The sequence below is a fragment of the Larimichthys crocea genome, chromosome VII (assembly GCF_000972845.2).
Source record: "Larimichthys crocea isolate SSNF chromosome VII, L_crocea_2.0, whole genome shotgun sequence".
NCBI classification, from domain to species: Eukaryota; Metazoa; Chordata; class Actinopteri; family Sciaenidae; genus Larimichthys; species Larimichthys crocea.
The window spans coordinates 17,476,664-17,493,590 of NC_040017.1; the positions used below are offsets into that span (position 1 = coordinate 17,476,664).

Consider the following 16,927-nt stretch of genomic DNA (forward strand, 5'->3'; position numbering starts at 1 on the left):
CCCAGAAAAGATTCCAGGATGAAAGAAGAAACGAATCATCTCTTTATTTTCACTGAAACATTTAATCATTTGATCGTGGCGTTAAAAAGCAATGCAGCAGCGATTGTCACATTGTGCCAGGCCCATTTTTTCTTCCCACACGTTGCTATGGGAGCCTTTTTAGTGACCAGGGAGTTTGTCATACGTATGCTGTACTCTATTTTAAGATAACATTTCCAACGGAGCTGGCATTGCATTGTGTAAAAGCCACGCTATCCTTGAGGACTTCACTGTGATAAAAATGTGCTGTGATGCCTCTGATGCCCCCGTAGGCGTTATTTGTTGATCTTTGTGTGTGACGTATGGATGAAAATCTGTGGCAGGATTGAATGAACATGCGCAGGTGGTGCACAGAAGACGTTCTTGAGGTGTGAAAGTAACATGGTGATGGTATAATGACATGAGGAAGGAAAGTGTGAGCAGGAGGAAGCACTCAGTTTCTGTCTTTCCTCCTCGTCCTGTCGCCACCACCTTACATCCCTCCCCTGTATGGATGTGCTCCATATTTATACAAACCAGAGAAGGTAAACTGTGAGGAGGACACACCCATCTAAGCATGCAAACGCATGCTGTCGTCTGTCTGTCTGGACTATGTTTCGCTTTTCTGAGACAAACAGCCCTGAGGAAACAGCTGTCCCTCACAGAGACGACAGCATCAGAATAGAAAAGACGCCTGCAGTAGCTCCTCACTTTAGTATTTGCATTTTATACTTCACTACACTTTGAAGAAAAACATACTTTTTATCCTTCTACCTGCATCTGACAACTGTAGTTTTGCTGTATAGAAATGTGATCAGTTAATGAGATTTTATGCATTTTTATAGATTAAACATCTCAAAAGTTTAGAAATGCGAATGATTTCTTTCTAGGTTAATCTGCTGATTACGTTCACTATTAATCTATTAAATGTTTGGTGTATAATCTGTCAGAAAATAGTAAAAAAAAAAAACAGGCTGACAAAATTAGATATTCAGATCAGATTAAATAAGATTGTTTTTTTTTAAATAGAAGAAATAATAAAAATTATCACATTTAATAATAATCAATTAATAATTCACAGATTTTGGGCCTCATCATCAGTGCTGATTAAGTTTTTGTTGCTCTGTTAAAGTATGTTAAAGTATGAAAATGATAAGATATAACCAAAGTAACGTGTTTAATATATTTTAAGATAATATATTATAAGATAAAAGTACCAGTGCAACAATGTCAAAATACTCCATAACAAGTAAAACTCCTCATTCAAAATCCCGTTTAAAGTATCAAAAGTACTCGTTCTACAGTAAAATTATCATGATATGATGTTCTCAGATGATGATGCACCGACACGTAAGCAGCATTTTACTTTTGTACTGTTGAGGTCAAACTAGTTTTAACTACTTATATTTTATTTTTTTTTATTTTTTATTCTTATTTTGTATTTTATAAGATGATCAGATGTTTTTAAATGTAAAATCTGCAAAGTTAACATACACAAAGTTACATCTTTTTTCCGTGTGTCTGCGTGGCTTCCCTGCAGGGACTAACTAACCAGTAACTACAGCTGTTATGTAAAAGTACAATATTTACAAGTTACTTAAGTACAGTACTTGAGTAATCGTACTTTCTTTTTGTTTTGCTCATCTAGCAGTGTAAAGATTGAAAGCTTTCAGTTTATTATCATTGATGACAAAAATTAGTCACATCTGAGAAGCTTCAAATTTGGTCAGTTCTTCTTGAAAAAGTGACTAGAACTAGTAATTGATTATCAGAATACTTCCTAATGAATTATTGATTAATCAACTGATTGTTTCAGCTGTCATATAAAGTAGTTAAACCTCCATCTTGACCAGCTACAACATTCAGGTACTGCTCGTACGCTGATGCATCAGTAATAATATCCTCTATAATCTATTATTAAACACTCTGAGTTACACCTCACTTAGTGTAGTTATACTGGTAATGGAGTATTTTTTACAGTGTGGTTTTGCTAAAGTATAAAATGTGGATACTTTCTGACTGTGTAAATGTCTACAGACCAGCGAGAGATCAATTCTTTATCACTGAAACTGGTCTCCTAGCGAGCTTGTGGACAGAGCAGAGCTCAGGGAGGCACACCTTTATCACGTGAAAGCCTGTGTGTGTGTATGTGTGTGTAAACAAAGACGCCGCTGTGTGTGTGTAGCCTCTCTCCACCACCCTTTGCATACGCCTGTAGATAAGTGAGAGAGGGAGAAAGCAACCCCCACCTGGCTCCCGGTGCCTGTGAACTGTGTACACTCCAAATATTTCCATAGCCAGCCCTCACACGGAAATGAAGGAGGAAGTCATACACAGAGAGAGAGAGAGAGAGAGACGGAGAGATGAAGTTAAATTCTGACATTAACGAAGATACTGTGTGAAATAAAACGTCTGTCACTGTGTGAAACATGCAGACACATCACAGGCAGCTGGACCAGAGGGGATAGTTTTGCCTCATATAGCAGATACCTGAATAGCACGCAGGTCCGACCACACCTGTACTGTAAACACGACTGTGTTATTGAACGTGTACCTTTACATTTTTGTAGCAAAGGTTTATTTAAGAGTGTTTGCAGTTTTAGGCTGTAGCAGAAACACCAATAAACAAACAACTTAAATTTTCTTAAATCAACAAAACTACAAGTCTACAATAGCCACTATACATGTTTGTTTAACAATTTAAGGATTGTCTCCGCTGTTGATAAATCTGTTGATTAATTTTATTATTATTTGGGAAGCTGTGATGGATCATTTTTAATATTTTCACTATTATACATACATGTTCATATGTGTATGTATAGGAAGGTATTAAAGGCAATAGTTCTTGTGTAACTCTTCTATCTTCACTTGTAGATGTATATATTCACATATACCTGTCAGTCTGCCTGTCTATGTGTCTATGTGTGTGTCTACTTAAAAAGTAAGTCTATACAGTAGAACCAGAGAGGAGATTCAATTTCTATTATTCCCATCAGGTAGAGGAAGGGAGCTTACAAAGTCTGCTCATGTTAAGGTTATAAATTCAACCTATTTATTCCAATAACCTCAAAGCATAAGTCAACTTTTCCATTTTAAATATGTCTAAAACTGTTCCATCCCAACCATAACTAACCCTCTTTGAATGTAGGTAATACTGGACTTAGCCACTCTCCAATGTTTGCCGCTGGAAGGGCCTGCAGCGGCTTTGTATCCTTCCTCTCGTCCAAAAACAAAACATGTCCCAGATAAATACAAGTTCAAGTCCAAGTTCTCCAACACATCAAACTCATATCTCATTAATTTTCATATTTTAGTAGAAAAAACACTTGATAGTCACAACACTACATTTTTGTTTTATAAAACTAAACATATATTCTCTTTACAGACTCATCACAGGACTCTTTGAGTTTGTTTATATGTTGCTGTATCAAATAAACAGTGTACAAACTGTTCTTTATCTCTGTCGTCTTCATTAATCATTCCTCCATCCTCCTCCTCTTCCTCAGTCCTCATCCTGGAGCCGGTGGAGCGGGACGACTTGATCGGGAAAACCCTGAAGATCACAGACTTTGGTCTGGCCAGAGAATGGCACCAGACCACCAAGATGAGTGCAGCGGGGACGTACGCCTGGATGGCCCCAGAGGTCATCAAGCTCTCCCTCTTCTCCAAGAGCAGCGACGTTTGGAGGTACTGCACTCGCATTTCTCTTCACTCCACCTGATTTACACAAACTGCTTTAGACAGGCTGTTGAAACATAGAAATAAGAGACAAAGTTTCTGTTTCTGCTCCTGTTCCATCATCATATTTTATTAATCTATCAGTTTTGTTTTGTTTAGAAAATCTTAATAATAAATATCTACTAACTACAACTGTCAGATAAATATAGAAAAGTACAATATTTCCCCTCTGAAATGTCATGAAACAGAAGTATAAATCACCTTGAAGTTTAAATATTCAAGTAAACTTAAACTTAAACTTAATGTTCCACACATTTGTACTTTCAGGTTTCAGGTTTATTTTTTAAATGTAGGTTAACACCGGGTCAACAGTACAATGAAATGAAAAACAGGTCAGCTCGGCATTAAGCAGAGCACTAGTTGTGGTAACAACAGAAGACATAGAAGAAAGAAATAAAATAGGAAGGAAACTAAGGAAGGAAAAATGACCTCCTAGGTCCTTTCCTAAACACTTTTCCTTGACTTTAATGGTACACGTCATGAGGTCAAGGAAATATATTAATAATATTTTTGCAGTCCTGTTAGAATAAAGATGTTCTCACATCTTTTCATTTATTTTGACTTAAATAATTCTCAGTACAAGGTTCATTTACTGGAAATTTCTCTTTCAGTAGCATCTCGCGGCCTTAATTAGCGGGTGGCAGGTTGTCATGGAGATGCTTAATTTTCCTCATCTTGTCTTCTCTGTGTGTCTCTTGTCACAGTTTTGGCGTGTTGCTGTGGGAGCTGCTGACCGGCGAGGTTCCCTACAGGGAGATAGACGCTCTGGCTGTAGCGTACGGCGTTGCCATGAACAAGCTTACACTCCCCATCCCGTCAACGTGCCCTGAACCTTTTGCTCAGCTGCTGGGAGGTAAGCAGCCTGACCACCCGGACACTATGAGTGATTATTAAATCCAAGAATACAAAGAAGTAGTCAGTACTTCTGCTTGTTTTTTTGATTGAAGCTTCCTCCGACTCATCTCACTCGTCTTATTCTTTCATGTCTGTCATCGAATATGACCTTAAACGTGTCACTGATGATAAAGAAACTCACGTGGGCGTTCACATCCACTGAATTTAAGATAACCGTACTTCAGTTTTTGAGGTCACAGTTGATTATTTCAAAACCTTTCCGTCCTCTGTCTGAGAGCTGAGATGAACACTAAGAGTTAACATGGATGAAGACCGTCTGATTAGTTTCATTAAGTTGCTTTTTATACATCCTCGTGCAGTCCTGCGCCAGAGCTCCCCTGGGCCGGATTTCTCCTTTTCACCTTGCAAATAATCCAGGCAGTGCTTTGTTAGTGGTGGAGTATTAACCGGCTCTTGTTTCACAGCTCAGGTCATCTCTGTTTAAACACACACCTGCGTTATATCCAAATTACCTTAATGTGCTAATTCCCAAGCTCCTTTCTTTATCGATGGGTGAGCGGCAGGCCTGGTTTTACAAGTTGTTTCTCAAACTGTCAGCCCAGCAGCGAGCTTCAGTCACCTCCCTCCACTCCTCTCTGTTCCTTAAGCTCTTTTCCTCTTCATCCCTCCTCTCACTTTCCCTTCATCTTATCCGTATTCGTCTGTTAATCTCTCCTTTTTCATCCCTCGCTGCTCCACAAACTGTTTACTCACTTTCATCTCCTCTCCCTCCAACTTTATCCACATGCTCTCTATGCTAATTTAGGTTACCTAATAATTCAATCGAAACAGCTCTCAGATAACGCTCTTAGTTCTTTAGCATGAATTGCATCTCTTAGTAGACAGTTGTAGAGACAGTACTGATGAGATCACTGTAGGTGTGCACCATGTTTCTGCCACACTGTCAGTCAGGGTTTGGCTCATGACGGCTGCCATATGTTGTCCCATCTTGCTCGCTTCCACTTCTCATGTTGCCGTCTCTACTGCCAGAAATGGAAAAATGCTTCAATCCTCTTCAAATTATATCGATAACCTGACTCTGGTAATGCTGGTTATGAGGAGATAATTTAATGTAAAAGGTGGTTAAAACCCCTTATTTCATTTTCAGTGTATTGACGTACACAACACGCTTCTCACGGACAGGTGGACTTAAATTTTCATGAATGTAAATTATTGTGGACTACATTTAGTTGTTTTGGAAAGTAGTCTGAGTTTTATGGTCAATAAATGACGTCACAGTTGTTTAGAAGCCGGTTTGCTTATTGAGAAATGCGTCGGTATCTCCCCACCTAACCTCAGCTGGCTAAAAGGACGATGTTGAACAATAAAATTAGCCACTACTATATTAAAAAACACATTTGTGAGATGATCCATCATTACCAAGATGAGGTGATTCCACATGCACCATCCTGCTGCTGTAAATACACACTAGAGAAACAAATGTGTATTAGTCCACTGCTAAAAAATAGTTTAGAACAAATGTCCCTTTTTGCTAAAAACTATAGTGCCCAGTCTTGAGGTCAATTATTTAGGTAAATACATGTTATAGAAAACAGCACAATACATTAAACATTGTTGCCAGGCAACATTTTAACATCCATAAACCAAAAAAATGGGTCCCACATTCATGATTATTGTTGGTTTACACAGAATCAAGCAGTGTATACAGTGGAGGGAAAGCAAGTGACATGTAAACATTTAAACTGTCACAGTTGAGTTGAAGGAGTCGACCCAAATCAAATGCAGACACGAAGGTGAACAAAAGTAACTTTCATGGAGTTGCAGACACAAAAGCAGCGGGTGAGTCCAAGAATAAATAAATAAATAAACTCCAGCAAAAGTCCAATAAACAAATTCCAGCACGGAGAACACGAAGGAACAGAATACAGTACAATCAGATGACGACGTCCACGAATCATATGATCGTGATCCCCAGCTCCTCCAGTCTGCATGTCAAAGTGTCCTTGAGAAAGATACTGAACCCCATTTTGCTCCCAAAGGCCAATGACCAATGTCATGATGATGATGTGATGATGTCTTTCCATCTCATGGATCTCCTTACTGATTTCAATCCAATTATTTGCTGTAGTTTGTAGCTGAAGTTATTATTCTTTAGAAGATATTTGTCATTTCCTTTTATTGTTCCCAAATTAAGTGTCACACATTCAAATATTTATGTGTTTAGTATAGGACGAATGTGCTTAAGCACCACAGACAAGATGGACTTTTTTTATGGGATTTATAACAATAAGAAAAACATAGATATTACCATAGAGTCTGTAGGTCGGTGTGAGGTGTAAAACATTCTGGAGTAATGTAATGACACTAACAACATTAATAACTTGTGACCTCTTGTCTCGCTCAGAGTGCTGGAGCCCAAACCCTCGCAGCAGACCTTCCTTCACCAGCATCCTGAGGCGACTGCTGGCCATCGAGCAGTCGGCCATGTTTCAGATGCCTCTGGAGTCCTTTCACTCGCTACAAGAAGACTGGCGGCTGGAGATCCAGCAGATGTTCGACGAGCTCAGGGCCAAAGAGAAGGTGAGGAATCAGGTTGAAAGTTTCATTTCTTAGAAACGTTTCATTTAGCAGGAAAAAGTTAAATTTCATCTTCATCTTGAGTGTCAACATTTCACTATCGGAGGTGTCTCTGCAAGTTGGAATCACCTTAGCAACAAGCCTGTTGTCAGCGGAGGTGTGAGAAGAGGCGCTGCTATGCTAATAACATCTTCTCTCCTCTGTTCCCCTTTTTTCACTACTCTTCCTCCTCTTTTTCTCTCCTCTCCTCTCCTTTTCCTCTTGTCATCTCTTTATTCATTTCTTTTCTTCTTCCTCTCCTTCTTTCCTCACCTTTTTATATTCTCCTCTTCTCCTTCTTCATCCTCTTCGTCCTCATCCTTTCCTTCTTACTCTGCTCATCCCGATTCTTTTCCTCTCCTCTCCTCTTCTTGTCCCTGCCCTCACCTCTCCTTTCCTCCTCATCTTCTTCCTCAATTTTACTCATCACCCTCTTCAACTCCTGACCTCACCTCATCTCCTCCTTCTCACTACTCCTCTAATCTTCTCCTTCTTCATCGTCTCACATCTTCTTCCTCTCTTTTACTCCTCATCACCCTCTTCCTCAACCCTTTCCTCCTCTCCTCTCCTCTCCTCTCCTCTCCTCTCCAGGAGCTGAGATCTTGGGAGGAGGCTCTGGCTCGAGCAGCTGAGGAGCAGAGGGAGCAGGAGGAGCAGCTGAGAAGGAGAGAACAGGAGCTGGCGGAGAGGGAGATCGACATCGTGGAGCGAGAGCTGAACATCATCATCCACCAGGTGTACCAGGAGAAACCCAGCGTGAAGAAGAGGAAAGGCCACTTCAAGAAGAGCCGACTGCTGAAGCTCGGCAGGGACAGTAACTGCATCAGTCTGCCCTCTGGTGGGTGGAAGGAGAAACTGCAGCCACACAGTTTGTTTAAATGTGATCAACCTGGCAGAGCTCCCAGTGTGATGCCATTTCCTGGTACCTGGTGTTTTTGTCTCCAGGCTGGAAATTTAGGACATAGTCTGCATGAAGTGAATCTTTACTGCTACACTGCAAAGTCAATGTCACTTCAATCTCCTTTACGTTGAAGAGAGGATAAACACACGCTACGCTTCAGAGATTTCACTGTATCATCCTCGTTTCACACTCAAAATCTTTGTGATGGAGTAAAAAGATTGTAGCATTGTGTGCGGTCATCCTCTCTTCAAAACATGACACTGCCACGACTGCAGTGGAGATTTTATTCGAACATCTTGCAAATTCAGTAGTCGAGTATTTGTAAAGCTCCAACCAGCAAGAAGTCTGTGAAGGTTCTCAGTCGTCCAAGTCATCTTTGAAGACATCTAACAAGCAAATGTTTGGTAGTTTTACCTGACGAATGAAGGATGACAAAGCTTGAATTGTTTCAGCATTTTTTTGTATGTAATCCACAGCTAACTTTATGACAGCTGTCGGATGAAGTGAATACACATGGCACCTGTCATCGGGTAGCAAGTGAACATTTTGTCCTCAAAGTTGATGTAGAAGATGGAAAAATCAGGATTTGAGCTGTGATGGCTCCAAACCTGCAGCTCTTGTGGGGTGTTTCCAGTCACTGCCGATCAAAAGTGGCACCCAAGGAAGGAAAAGTGGTGAACCAGTGACAGGATCATGGGTGAACAAGGCTCGTTGATGCATGTGAGGAGTGAAGGCTGACTACTGTAGCTCAAGTAGGGAGGTGCAGAACTGGAGACTACTTTGTAGGCATTAGTGATTTGAATGCGGGTAGCTGCAGGTGGAGCCAGTGGAGCTCGATGAGCATCGGGGTGATAGGTGCCCTTTTGGATTGATTGAAGAGGTGGATGGCCGTCTTGGTGTCAGATACCACAACACACATTTAGAAGTCTAGTTGAGTCCATGCCTCGATGGGTTAGGACTGTTTTGGCAGCATAAAGGTGACCTGCACAATATCAGTCAGTCTGATCGATGTTATGATAGTTTATTGTTCTCTGTTAAGTGGAAGAAGACGTGCATTTCGTCTTTTTTGGGATATTTTTGGGGGAGTTGTGCCTTTATTAGAGGGACACAGCAAAGAGCTGACAGGAAATCAGTGAAGAGAGAGATGGGAAGTGGAAGTAGTTCATCTGTGTGACTTTTTATTCATCTTGTACTGAAGCTCTTTCCTGTCTGCAGCTCGCTGTGTGTGTGCAAATGAAAATTGATTTCTGTCAACAACGTTTTTCTCTTCTTGCCTCCCTGTAGGCTTTGAGCATAAGATCACAGTCCAGGCCTCACCCAGCGTGGACAAGAGGAAGGGCAGCGAGAGCACCACCCCCCCTGCCAGCCCGGGAGTCATACCCCGACTGAGAGCCATAAGATGTGAGCGCAAACACCTGTAATAAACACAAAGCATCCTGTGTGAGAGGAGGTGAATGTAACGTGGGTTTTCTTACTGTCGCTCAGTGACACCGAGCGACGGCAGTAAAACGTGGGGCCGCAGCGCTGTGTGTAAGAAGGAGGACCTGTCGACCAGCAAGAAGAAAGGACGAACCTGGGGACCAAGCTCCACCCACCAGAAAGAGAGGGTCGGCGGGGAGGAAAAGTATGTTCACAATGTGTTATGAATGAAAAACAAGTCAAAAGTATTTGTAGTGGTGGAAGAAGTATTGAGATTGTCTTTTGAAGTAAAACCTGAAAATGTTATTTCAACAAAAGGATATAAGCCACCAAAAAAAGTATTTAATGCAAAAAAATATACATGATATATTTAGATTATTTGTCATGCTTTAATATAAAAGTTGGATTTTATTGTAGTTGGTTGAGGTGGAGTTAATTTGAAGTTTTATACATTTTGTACTGCAATGAATGATTATTTCACTTTAAATTAATCCTCATGTTTTTATTTTATTTTATTTATTTATTTATTTATATTTAAATATATCTGTATATATTTTCTACATTAATCTATTGATTGTTTGGATAAAATGTAAAAAAAAAAACGCCATGATGACACCTTCACAGTGCCTGTTTTGTCCAATCAAAGCACCACAGTTATTTAAGACGTTTAAAATATCTCCTCGTCCTTCTTCCACCGCTCCTCCTCATGCTCGTCCGTTCAAAAGTCAAAACATCGGAATTATTTAAAAGAAATTCTAAATATTAAAATAATTTAAAGGAAGAGCAGCAAATCTTCACATATGTGAAGCTACTTTTATCAGCTTCAGCTATCCATGTACAAACATCACAAAAGATAACATACCTGATAAACCCGCAGCGACAAAAATTGGATCGTGAGGCTCGTTTTTGTGAGATAACAGTTATCACAGGTGAGATGAAACTGGGCAGATTATTGCTCATAACACAGAGAAACAAACCCTTCCAATCAATATCTCATCACGGTCTGTGCACCGGCCAGAAGCAGAGCAATTATCTCTGGAAATGGGGTGGAAGAAATCTATGTTGTGTGTGATCTGTCTGTCTTTTTTGATTCTTCCTATCTGAAAATAATATTTTTTTGTTGTGTGTTGTCTTGACATCGTTTTGTCTGCCTGCAGACTGAAATCCCTGGGCGAAGGCTGCAAAGTTTGGTCATCCAGTGCACCAAATCTGGGCAAGTCCCCTAAACATGCACCGATGACTGCTGGCTTCTCCAGCCTCAACGAAATGGGTGAGTCTTGACGTCTCATCAGCAGTTCATCAGTAACAAGAATGAACCTCATCTTAACCCTTTTTTCTCCCTCAAACAGAGGAGTGCTGTGAGTTTGAGGAGTCACCAGGGTCCTTACTGCCCTCAGAGACCAGCAGTAACGGGGCTGTGGAGGACTCGGGGTCCCTGTGGGGGAGCTTGGGGCCCAACACGTTATCGGCTGTTGGTAGCTCCTGTCAGGGGTTGGGGGCGAGCTACCAGGACTCGCTCCGTCGCTGCAGCCAGAGGAAGAAGAGTGACATGTTGTTGCTGGGTTGTGCCTCTCTGCTCGCGTCTGTCGCCCTCGGACAAGACCTGCTGCAGCTCGGAAAACTACAGGTAAGAACAGAGTGACTGCTTCAGCTTAGGTTCACAGTCAACAGACATTCACAGACAGATCACAGTACTCAGTACACCCTCCAGTGTTTTAAAACTACAGTTTTATTCTCATAATTGGTAGAAATTACATAATATAGCGCCAAATCATAACAGAAGTTATCTCATCACATTTTCCATATAAATGGTAAAAGGACTGTACATATATCGAGCTTTTCTAGTCTGCTGAAAACTCTCAAGATGCTTTTAGCATTATTATCTTGCCCAAAGAGCCTGGGATCGAAACACCGATCATCTGATTAGTGACAACTGGCCACAGCCGCCCCCAAAGAGCCAATCTAGACTGTAAACTTTATAATAATATTTACAGAGACACAACAATTCCCACTATGAACAAGCACTTCGAAACCTCGAGCAGGACCCAGATCATGGTGGGCGGCCATCTGCGTGAAGAGAGAGAGACAGATGCACTGCAGCAGTAATAACAATGATCCAAAAGTTTGCATTACTACATAGTATGTAGTAAGTTTTCTGGGAGGTTAATAGGCTCCATATTGAAATAAATTCTGTAAAATTTAAAGTTTATCTGGAAAGCTTGAGGAGGCTCGTGCTGCCTGATATTGGTTGTTTTGCTGGAGTCAAAAAGTTGATACAAATACCAGAACTTTGCTTTGACGTTTACGATTTAAGTTCAACAACAACAAAAAGCATTGTAGACTATAAATATTACTGTTATAATTAAGATCTACTATTGCTAATAATAAAAGTATATTACTAGAATAAATAAGCCCACAAAACAATCCACTACTAAACAAACCAAACCTCAGATCACTGACATACAAGTTAAGACCTATTTGTATTTATTTTTTATCTATTTTTTTACAATATTGAAGTGATTTATTTGATATTTAAGGTTGGGAGCGATTGTTATTTACTCTCAACTCTCTGTTTCTGCTTGAGAGCTTTCCAATCTGTGAGATTTTATTGTTTTTCATTTGTTTTTATTGGGTCTTTTTTATTTTACAAGCCGTGTCTGCAAACAAAATATCACTTACAGGATAATAAAGGTTTAAGTTGTGGCTATATATTCTTTCACACACATTCCTTATTCCTTTAAAACAAACAATACAATAAATATACCTTGTCACAAAGGGAAGAGAAACGTACAGTAATGGGGATATGACTCACATGCAGTCTAATCTCAGACTAACACATCACCTTTGGGATGAGATGAAACAGGATGAACGATCTGCCAAATTATCAGCAGGAAATGTGTGATGCTGTCGAGTCAGCATGGACCGAGGTCTGCGTGGACGCCGTCCAGCACCTTGTTGATTCTGTGTTATAAAGATTTCTGTTTGCTGTCGAGGCAAATGAGCGTCTTAAAGAGTGCAGAGAGGATCAATGAAGTCTTTTGGAAGAGGAAGTGATTATCAAAGAAATAATGTTTAAAATAAGCACAACACAGCAGTTGTTCAGTGTGTTTCAGCTGATCTTATGATGCTTCTTCTCGTTGCTGTCAGGTGCTACAAGATGAGCATGACCTCAGAGAGGAGCAGCGTAAGAAGAAGGAGGGTCTCTTCCAGCGGACGGGACGTTTCCGTCGCAGCACCTCTCCGCCCAGCCGAAACCTCTCCCTCTCCCTCTCCAGACATCACGACACAGCACTCCCCTGCATGGACCCTTCTCCTTCTGTTACACTCCTCTCTTTGTCTTCACTGTCTGACTGCAACTCCACTAAATCCCTTCTTCCCTCCGATCCGGACGAGTACCCCCTGACACCGGGGATCAAAACGCCGCTGGCACCACCGGCTCCTGCCCTCAACCCGCTCTTGGACCTGCGGGCAGAGAGCTTCAAGAAGGAGCCCAATCAGTCGCTCACACCCACCCACGTGTCTGCAGCCATGGCCCTGAACAGAGGACACAGGCGGACCCCTTCGGACGGGGCGATTCGACCTCGAGCTCAAACTCTGGGACACCACAGGACACCGTCGGACGGAAGCATGCCCATGCCTCCTCCACCGGGAGTACCTCAGAAAACTGTAAACAAAGGTGAGCTTTTAGTGACATATGATTTTTGTTCATTTATTAACAAGAGTAAGAGCGGTGCTAGGTGCCTGAACAGAGACATTTCACTGTCTTTATGTTTTATTTAAGCAGGAAGTCTCTTTATCTCTTTTACAGGAGCAAGCCAGACAAAATATCAGCATTAAATAGTTAATATGAGAACGATCACATACAGGCACATGAAAGTATCCTGTCTAAAACAACAAACACGATTCACAACTGATGGGACACATGCAAAAACACTGATGTAGGCACTGATGCTTCATTATCTGATCAGTTTTATCATCAGTTAGTCTGCATATTTTTCTCCAGTCCATAAAAAAATCTAATAAAATATATTAAGGAAAAACTGTCTAGAAAAAGCATCTAATTATCATATCTGATAAACGATAATCAGTATTTTTCTTCTCTGTCTTTATTCAGGTACACAGGAAACCCTGGAGATCCCCCGCCTCCCTGAGCCCTCCGCCATCTTCCCAGTTCCCCATCGGCGTAAAGCCCCCGCTCCGCCGATCCCTGACATGGATCCTCTCTGCCTCATCAGCCCTTTGGAGAGACCCAAGACACTGGAATTCGCCCCCCGGCCACGGCCCACCCCGGCCAGGATGAGAGCCGACCCTTGGAAGCTGGGCTCTCTCTCCCGGACCCTCAGCTCGTCGCCGGGCAGCAGCTGTGACAGCCCGCTCGGTTCGGGCGACAGCAGCGCCAGCACCACACGGCCCAACCTGATGGACATGGACGTGGAGGGCCAGAGTTTGGACCACACTGTTCCTCTGTGTGGACAGCGGAAGCCTGCCACTCTTTGTGGACAACAATACTCGTAGTGAACATTTCCAAGTCTGCTTTTTAGCATTCGGACCTGATCCAGGACGTTAGAGCTTGGGCTGAATAAAGAATGCCTACTGATGTCTGAGCCGAGGAAAGTGCACTCACTGAAAGTTTGCAGAAACATCTCGTCATGTTTTAGGCACTTAGTGGAAGCTATTCCTCTCATGTGTCCTTTTAGTGTCCTAATAAGGTGTGAAATCCCAAACAGCAAGCCTTCCCCTGATAGTGCTCTCTAGCTTGCACGACTCTGAGGGTCCGAGAGGCCTTTTTAAAAGCCTTGTAGTGTGCTCACCCACCTACCTTATCCAACACTTCTTCCCCTCCTTGGAAGCCATCTCTACCTGCTTCTTAGTTCCCCATGAACAGGTTCCCTCAAGATCTTCGAAAGCCATTCAAGTACTTTAAAAAAAAAAAGCCACTTTTTGACGTTGCTATCTGTTCATTTCAGCTCACCTGCCTGTGCTTTCGCCTGTCTGTGTAGCTGCTTGCATCTCTCACTCCAAAGATTCACGTTTCACCAAAACATTCATCGTTTCACGGACAAAACGAAGAGCTGGACTGTTTAAAAAAAAATCCTCACTAGAAGAGTGTCTTTGTTCTTATTTTGCACGCTGTTTGTTTGTTTGTTTGTTCTGCCGGTGCACAAACATCTCCCCATAAAACCTTCGTCTTCAGCTCTGCCTTCATCCTCACACGTGTCATCATCTCACTGCACGGGGGTCATCGTCGCCTCTCCCCTCCAAGACTGAGACAGGAAAAAGCCTTTTTCTCACTGCACTGGTGGACTGGGTATATCCTCAGCCTTGTACAGTTAACAAAAAAAAAAACAGAGTTTATTTTCTCAGTGCATCCCGACCTGTTAGCAAAAATGTTTTTCTATTGGTTTGGCAGACCAGGTGTGTTTCTCTTTGTGTGAATGTGTATATATTACCGTACATGTGTGGAAGAACAAAATGTTTTTTTGTTTTTTTTGTGTGTGCTGGTGCTTTTTTCAGTGCATGTTCTTTTACGTGCAGCACTTCTTCAAAATAAGACCACTGGTTGCAAAACTCACTTTTTTTTTGTTGTTGTCATTGCTGTTGTTGACACAAACATTCCTCACTAGCAGTCAGTAGCACTCTGTACGGACCCCATTCATGCCACTCAAATGGACACGAAAGGTCTTCTCTGATCTGTGGTACGTTTAGGAGCCATGTTGTGCAACTAGTCGGTCTCTGCGTGGACTCTATTCAATGGCTGACAAATCAACTTTTATCTGCAGAGTTGAATCTCGCACAGCGGACGTTTCCTCTTGGCTGCAGGTGGTATTTACTTGACAGTGCAAATTTCTCTAAGTGAGTGTGTGTGTGTGTGTGTGTGTGTGTGAGAGGCGCGAGTGTGAATATGCGTGTGCGTGCGTGTGTGTTATTATTTGTATGGGATAACGACAATCCCATCGGTAGAAGAGTGAGCCTATACTCATTCTCCTCGTGTGGTTAAGAACACTGAGTATTTATTAAATTTATTGTTATTATTGGAAAGGTTTAATTATTATTATTATTATTACGATGCTCTTCCTGGGATATCTGTATATATTTGTTAATATAACAGGAAAAAAACAGAGGAGAAACCCCCTTCTAGGAAACTGCTTACTGAAACGTCCATGTTGTCTCCAGCCTCAACCTGTGACATTTCTGGGTTCAGTGAGGAAAAAGTGTGAAATGTGATGAATGAGAGACAAATAAAAAAAAACAAAGAAAGATGCTTCAGTGTCAGTGCTACATGTATTTATTTATTTTTTATTCCATCCTTTATATCCCTTAGGTTATCACCTCAACTGGTCGTACAATATCTGATCTCACACTCTTTACTATTAAGTAAAAGTACCAACACAAGAACGAAATCCTGCATTTAAATCCTGCCCAAAGTACAAAAGTACTGCATGTACTCAAAGTGTACTTTGTTCTGCAGTGAAATGCCCTCATGTGACATATATATTAATCCATCCATCCATTTTCTGTAACCACTTATCCTCATCAGGGTCATGGGGGGCTGGAGCTGATCCCAGCTGACTTAGGGCGAGAGGCAAGGTACACCCTGGACAAGTCGCCAGTTTTTTTATATATTAATATATAATGTAATGTATAATTTAATATAATATAACATACAATCTAATATATAATCTACTGTTGTAGATGGTTGAGGTGGAGCTAGTTTAACTACTTGATTTTAGCCCAGTGGTTCCAAACCTAAAGGCCCTTCCAAAGGGTAAAAAAAATTGACATCTTTTAAACTTTTCTCTGTTTCATGATGTTTCTCTGTCTTTGAGCCTCGAACATTTATTTGAATTAAACTATCTGAAGAGTTTAAAGGAGAAATCGATGTGACACATAGCACACATTTTATAAACTCAATGAAGTGGCGCCTGAACAGATATGCTCCAACCCCCCATGACCCTGATAAGAATAAGCAGTTACAAGAAAATGGATGGATGGATTAATTAATATAAATGAGCTAGTTTAACTGGTTTAGTCCAGTGATTTCCAACATAGGGGAGACAAGATAAATCCGAGGTAAGAAAAAAGAAGTTTTGTTGTCATCTTTTTAACTTTTTTATATCTAATGAGCCTCAAACATTTATTTGAATGAAACCATCTGAAGAGTCAAAAGGGGAACAAATTAATGACACCTAGGATGTGACAGGTGGACATAACTAGTCACTGCTTTATTGTAAATGTCTTGCATGAGCTCATTGAATGTTTTTCTTTTCTAATGTGAAATCTTAATCCGAAAAGTAATCAGTAACTATCACTGCTATAGTGCAGTAGAAGTACAATAGTACTTACAAACTGCACAGTACTTGAGTAGCTGTAGTAGTGTGA

At 41.2% G+C, this 16,927-nt stretch overlaps 1 protein-coding gene across 1 annotated transcript in view; it reads left to right on the plus strand.

Moving 5' to 3' along the window:
* map3k10 (mitogen-activated protein kinase kinase kinase 10) overlaps window positions 1-15,796 on the plus strand; it is a 38,807-nt gene extending 23,011 nt beyond the window's left edge. Inside the window, exons 2-11 of the mRNA XM_019257689.2 lie at window positions 3,525-3,705; window positions 4,461-4,609; window positions 7,016-7,191; window positions 7,819-8,065; window positions 9,413-9,529; window positions 9,614-9,752; window positions 10,705-10,817; window positions 10,897-11,174; window positions 12,695-13,223; window positions 13,662-15,796. Of these exons, the coding sequence (XP_019113234.1) occupies window positions 3,525-3,705; window positions 4,461-4,609; window positions 7,016-7,191; window positions 7,819-8,065; window positions 9,413-9,529; window positions 9,614-9,752; window positions 10,705-10,817; window positions 10,897-11,174; window positions 12,695-13,223; window positions 13,662-14,062 (2,330 nt within the window). The 3' untranslated portion in view covers window positions 14,063-15,796. The remainder of the gene's footprint in view (window positions 1-3,524; window positions 3,706-4,460; window positions 4,610-7,015; window positions 7,192-7,818; window positions 8,066-9,412; window positions 9,530-9,613; window positions 9,753-10,704; window positions 10,818-10,896; window positions 11,175-12,694; window positions 13,224-13,661) is intronic.
* The last annotated feature ends 1,131 nt before the right edge of the window (window positions 15,797-16,927 follow it).